The sequence below is a fragment of the Vombatus ursinus genome, unplaced genomic scaffold (assembly GCF_900497805.2).
Source record: "Vombatus ursinus unplaced genomic scaffold, bare-nosed wombat genome assembly UNPS02014838.1, whole genome shotgun sequence".
Lineage (NCBI taxonomy): Eukaryota > Metazoa > Chordata > Mammalia > Diprotodontia > Vombatidae > Vombatus > Vombatus ursinus.
The window spans coordinates 1,354,577-1,361,218 of record NW_020954616.1 but is presented as its reverse complement, the minus strand read 5'-3'; the positions used below and the strand labels follow the sequence as shown (position 1 = coordinate 1,361,218).

At 45.0% G+C, this 6,642-nt stretch overlaps 1 protein-coding gene across 1 annotated transcript in view; it reads left to right on the top strand.

The window, feature by feature from the left end:
- SLAMF8 (SLAM family member 8) overlaps nucleotides 1-6,255 on the top strand; it is a 17,762-nt gene extending 11,507 nt beyond the window's left edge. Inside the window, exons 3-5 of the mRNA XM_027840033.1 lie at nucleotides 1,939-2,244; nucleotides 3,751-3,858; nucleotides 5,582-6,255. Of these exons, the coding sequence (XP_027695834.1) occupies nucleotides 1,939-2,244; nucleotides 3,751-3,858; nucleotides 5,582-5,646 (479 nt within the window). The 3' untranslated portion in view covers nucleotides 5,647-6,255. The remainder of the gene's footprint in view (nucleotides 1-1,938; nucleotides 2,245-3,750; nucleotides 3,859-5,581) is intronic.
- Nucleotides 6,256-6,642: the final 387 nt, after the last annotated feature.

The following is a 6,642-nucleotide window of genomic DNA, read 5'->3' as shown; positions in this document are numbered from 1 at the left end:
AAGAGATACAAATCATGCACAATCAATGGTGCCACAAAACTTTTTCAGATTTAGATTCCATCATTGGGGTTGGAGGGTAACGATAGGGAGGACAAGGCTGAAAACTGGTCACAAAAGACATCTGAATGGCATATTCAAATACATCTTTGTTTCATGACTTTCAAATATGCAGTGGCTAGAACTCAGCAGGCAAGGCTGCCCAGTGGAGTCCCTAGCGGGTCTGCTTAGAGATTAGATAACAATATTAGCTTCTTAATTGTTTGAATTTCAGAGGGCATTTCCTAAGCCCTTGAAGTGTTTAAAGGCAGTTTGTTCTCTCTCTTTGATATCTTCAAAGGATCTCAGATTTAGAGCTAGAAGGGATGTTAGAGGCAAACCCCTCATATGAGGAAACTGGGACACAGAGAGATCAAGTGACTTGCCCAGGGTCACTCAGCCAATAAGTGTCTAAGGATGTTCTTGAACTCGGGTCTGTCTGACTCCACGTCCAACGGATACTCTCTCCACTGAAGCAGATCCCTACCACTCCACTGGGGGCACAGGGGGTCATCCTTACCTTTTCCCATAAATCTTCAAAGAGGATCTCTATATGTTGTCTTTTCACTGGATCACCCTGATATAGTTTTTACATAGGTGGAGTTATTTCCATTTTACGGAAGAGGAAGGTGACGTGAAGAAAAGGGAAATGAATTGGACGGTGCCTAGCACAGGGTAGTCCCTTAACAAATGTGTGTTAATTGACTGACTAACAGGGTCATGCAGCTATTAATGTAGACAATTCTGCGACGGTGGCCTGAGTTTGGAGTCGGAATGTGACTGCAGACGAGTCACCTAATTTCTCCGAGCCCCAATTTCCTGCTCTGCAGGATGGAGATCACAGGGTCATAGATCATAGATCCAGAGCCAGAAGGGACATCAGTATCCACACAGTATGACCCATCTTACAGATCAGGAAACTGAGCCCCAGAAAGAATGAGTAACCTGCCCACATTGATACGGATGTTGCTTTGTTAGTTGTTTTCAGGTGTGTCCGATGCTTTGTGACCCCATTTGGTATTTTCTTGGCAAAAATACTGAAGTGATTTGCCATTTCCTTCTCTGGCTCATTTTGCATATGAGGAAACTGAGGCAAACAGGATAAAGTGACTTGCCCAGGGTCACACAACTACTGTCTGAGGCCATATCTGAACTCGGGTCTTCCTGATATCCACTGAGCCATCTAGCTGCCTTTGCTGCAGGTAGTAAGCATCAGAAATGGCAATAGGTAATAATATTTGAACCATGGAGAGCAGCAGGCTAAAGTGGAAAAGGGCCCTGGCTCTGGAGTCAGAGGAACCTGGGTTCAAATCCAACCTCTGAAGCCTAGTACCTCAAGCAAGACACTTAACTTTCTTAGGCTTCAATCACCTCTTCCCCAAAATGAGGGGGTTGGGCTGAATGACCTCCAAGGCCCCTGCCGGCTCCAAATCTATGATTCTATAAACTGCATGTTTCGCTGCATATTCATGGGGTTGGTTGTGAAGAGCTCAAAGCCCACATAAAGGTAAGTTTGAATGGGGCATCGAGAGGATAAACCCATGATTTCAGTGGTGTAGGGAATTCTCTGATGAGGATACTACCTCTACCCTATGAAAACCAACACCAACCTAGCTTCACAGAGTTGCCTAGAGCACCAAGAGGTTCAATCAGTTGCCTGGGGTCACAGAGCCCCAGTGGGTGAGAGGGAAGGATTTTAACCTAGGTCCGCCTGATTGGCACATAGTAGGTGCTTAATAAATGATTTTTTTTTCTTCCTTGTATATCAGGGAAGGTTCAGTAGTGCGTAGCTAGGCAAAGGAGAGACAGAATAGAAATCACAAAGTCCACTCTACATGACTGTGTCCAGTGTAACTACTGACCTGTGTAATCGTAGCTCCATGTTGTGTGTTCTGTTCCCAGAAGCGGTTTCCAGACCCACAGTGCAAGTTTTCATTGCTATAACGGATGGTACCCAGCCACCCAGGACCTGCCAAGTCTTCCTGTCCTGTGTGGTTCCCAATAGCAGCGAGGTGACCTACAGCTGGCAGCGAGAGGGTGCAGCTGAGCTTAGGGACCCCCAACAGGGTCTTTTCATTGATAGTCAAGTGCTGAGGATCTCCCTGGGGCCAGGGGATGAGGAAACCATCTACTCTTGCATTGTGTCCAACCCTGTCAGCTGGGATTCCGTGGCCGTCACCCCCTGGGAAAGTTGCTTCCAGAATACTGGTATGCCACGTGGTCAGACCAATCCTTTGGGCCCCAAGCTGTGGCAGCTCTACTCACCCCAATAGTCAATGGGAGAGAGTGGGTGGAAAAGAGTAGGGAGAAGAAGGCAGTGGACAGCTCCCTGAGAGAACACACACCAGCCCAGAGCTCTGTGAAGAGGTTTCCACAAGTATTCTGACCAACCTTGCCAAGGCCAAGAGATGAAACTGTCCCTTCTTCTCTTATATCCACCCCACCTGGCTTCACTGTTATAACTTCTTTGCCCTTATAACCCTGTTTTTAATTATCTTTTTAATTTGGCTTCACCTGGGCAAAAACATTGGGGTGGGGAGGGGAGGAAAGCTTTCCCCCCGTGGTGTAATTAACCCTAGATTAAAAAGGTCCCTTAGGTATAATAATAGTTTGGTATTTCCATAATGCATGAGAGTTTGTCCCTCATCCATACAACGAGGGAGAGGTTCTCTCTAAACATTCTGATTTACAGATGGCAGAAACTGTCATAGCAGAGAGCAAATGAAGTGATTCATCTAGGGCAGGGGTGGGGAACCTGCTGCCTCGAGGCCACATGTGGCCCTCTAGGTCCTCAAGTGCAGAATTTGTTCTGTGAAGTTTGGATTCAGTCAAAGGGCCACACTTGAAGTTGAAGGTTCCCCACCCCTAATCTAGGATTACAAAGCTACTGACAAGACAACTCCAGGACTTGACTCCAAATTCAGTGTTCTTTCCACCCTGAGCCCCATAACATAGGGATGTTAAGAGTTGAGAATGAGGAGATTTTGTACAGTTTTGAATTCTCTATGAGTGTTTATGTGGCAGGAGGTGACCTCTGCCCTGGAGTCTGGCCCCTCACGCTACTGGCCCCAGAGGGAACCTTGGCCTGAGCCCTAAAAACAGGTTTCCCAGGCTCCCTCCACTAGATTAAGTTGCCTTGTGACAATTTAGTACTTTTCTCTTTGGTTTATGGGAGTGTGAACATCAAGTGTGGACAGGTGCTAAAGTGCAGAATGCACACTTGTGCATGTAGAAACATGTGCATGTTTTTGAGGGTTGGCATGACATAGCGGAAAGAGCATTCACTGACCTGAGAGTCAGAAAACCCGAGTACAAGTCCTGGTTCTGACGGGAGTGGAGTCACCTACAATGAGTCTACTTGATCTCTCTAGACCTCAGTTTCCTCATCTGCAAAATGGGGACAATACTTGTACTCCCTGCCTCACAGGTATGTTGTGAAGAAGATGCTCTCTAAACCCCAAAGTGCACCGGGGCCTTTGCATGAGCTCTTGGTCACACTACTGATACACTTTTAAACAGAGTCCCTTCTTTCATCCCCATCCTCAGGAATGATGCCTAGCCTCCTGAGAGAAGATAAGAGGCATAGGAGGGAGACAGGACCTGTAAGAAGGGTTGAGGGAAGGGAAAGTGCTTTATTTGGCCCCACAGAAGGGTCAGCAGCTTCAAGCACTCATCGACTACCTCTGACTCTGACCCTGAACTTCCTTTGCCCAGGGTCAGGGGATAAATCCTACAAAGATATCCTGCTAGTGGCAGTGCCCATCTCTCTGCTCTTGCTGTTGGCTGGCATCCTCTCCACATGGCACTGTGTCTTCGGCTCAGGTAAGATTCCTTGATGTTGCTACAGGAGGGGGCCAGGAGATGGGAAGGAGATAAGGCATGGAAATTAAACCACTTGTATTCTTGTCTATAAAGAGCTATAGTAGGCATTATGCTAAGCAACCTTCTCAGCTGGGGGGGTGGATTTGCAGAATTTACAGACTAGAAGGAAAGGATCAGCCTGGCATAGAATAACAGAATCATAGATCATAAGAGCCAGAGGAGACTTTAGAAATCACCTAGCCCAACTCCCTTATTTTATAAATGAAGAAACTGAGGCCCTGGGACATGAAGTTAGACCTTGCCTAAGGTCAGACAGGTAGTTAAGTATTAGAATCAGGATTGAACCCCCAAATGGCACACTCTGTCTTGCACCACACTACCCATTCATGCTTCCTCATCCTTTGCAATTCTTGTCTATGCCTTTCCCTTATCTCTCCTTTGAGGAATTGAACTGAATTGAGAAACAGCCTTGTGCAGACCTTTCTCTGGCTCTTATAGTAAATCATGGACACCACTGCAGCATTCAGACTGTCCATCCATCAGTTGTCTCTCACGCTTGAATTTCATGGCCTGCCTACTTCCTTTTTGGGTCATGTATGTCCTTGATGATATATGTTACGCCTCTGCTAATACTGAACAGAGGTTTAAATAACTTGGAAAATCCTTTGCAAGGCTGATGCAGTCATTTCTAGTCCATTTATATCACCACCAAATATGCATTATGAACTTCAAGGAAAAGCATATCAGCATATAGTGAAGGCTGCAGAAACTAAGTTTCTCCTGGAGTGACATTTATATAATGTCATTCAGATAACACTGAGCTAGATATTGGGAGACCCCGGTTCTATGCCAAGCTCTCCCATTAACTTGGACAAATCACCACTGGGCCTCCATTTCTTTATCTGTAAAATGAAGGCAGAGGCCCTTAAGGATTCTTAACCTGGGGGCCATAAAATTGTTGTATTTTTACATGTACTTTGACAACTGTATTTTAACATAATTGGTTTCCTTTATAGTCCTATGTATTTTATGCATTTCAAAACACTATGAGAAAGAGAATGACAGAAGTGTCAACAGACTGCCAAAGGGGTCCATGACATCAAAAAAGTTAAGAACCTCCAAGTTAGACAGTGGTCTCAATCATCATTTCTGGCTCCAATTAAATGTGCCTTATATGAATAAATTTGTATCAGGAGAGACTGAAGTTAGATATTGTGATTAATTTCTCATTCCTGAATGTTAAGGAGTAGGCGATGGGGCAGGAAAGGTTGTGAAATCCCATCTCTAGGGGTTCTGAAGGTTGGGAGAGATAGTTTTCAGTGATGGTTTAGGAGAAAGGCTGCCCAGAGCCAAATAGCACATAGAGGGCCTCCCCAGTCTAGTGACACTGAGATTTATAGAGGTTGATATACTTTGTCCAGTAGAAAATAAGCTCCTTGTTGTTATTGTTGTTAGTCTTTCGTTTTTGAAGAGGGTCAATGACATCACGGGGTGGTATCTTGACTTGTGCATGAATTGGATTTAAATGAGGCAGAGCTGTGCAAAGTCAACCTCACTCTCTCTTCCTGAGTCATCAAAGCACCTTAAAGACAAGTCATGTGTTCATTTTTGTTTCTAAATTTCCAGTACCTGGTGTGGTACGTGGCACATAGTGGACATTTAACAAATGTTTGTTGAAATGAATTGTACCAAATTCTGTGCTTTGTCTTTTACTCCTTGTCAGGGAAAAAGAGAAGAAACAATTCTCCCAACAGTACGACCACAGGGACAGAGATACCTCTGGTATAGTTCAGCTGCCAAGAATCCTCGGGACACCCTTGGAGTACTCACTTAGCCCATGGTGACTTGGGGAATGGCCTGGCAATTCTAAACCACTCCTAGTGTCTTCACCTCTCAAGAAACTCTTTCGGTCCCTGGGATACTGGTAGTGGGCAACTCAACCTAGAGCCTCTGGACTCCATGACATAGACCAACGGAACAGATTCTCAAGGGAGCAAGGTGTTGGCTCATCCTTCCAAGTGGCACAATACCACCAATACTTTCCTCCCTGGCACTATGAGGAGGAATTTCAGAGGGAAGTTCCTAGAAGAACCAGAAGGTTTTGTAGAAATAGTTACAGAATGTGTGGCCATAGGAACCAAGGACCATATAGACACATACTGTCTGGAACATTACTCCCATGGCCACTGTTCATTATGGCATTGACCACCTGGGCACCACCAAAGCTGACACCAACTATCCAAGGTATTGTGTGCCTGGCACACAAAGGATGCTTAATAAATTCGTGTTGATTGATTGATTGTGCACAGAACCCCGATGCCCTAGAAAACATTAGACAGAGTCTCCAAAAACAAGTCTGTGGAGCCAATATGCATTTGAATAAAAAGAGAAACTGTAGTTCTCCTTTCTTTTTTTTTTCTTTCTTTCTTTCTTTTTTTTTTTTTTTTTTAGGCAATTGGGTTTAAGTCGCTTGCCCAGGGTCACACACCTAGTAAGTTTCAAGTGTTTGGTCTGAGGCCAGATTGCAGTCCCCTTTCTTGCCTTCTATCTAGGCTGTAGCCCTGGACTTCCTTCAGGCTGCTTGCTGTTTCCTGCTCCTTCTAACTTTTCCTCTCCCAAGAAGATATGAGGGGAAAAAAATGGGTTAAAGGAGGGAGGTTAGCTGTGTGACCTTGGGCAAGTCATAACCTCTCTGGGCCTCAATTTCCTCATCTATAAAATGAGGGGATTGGACTAGATGAGTTCTAAAGGTACCATCCAGTTTGGTAACTAGATAGTAAAACA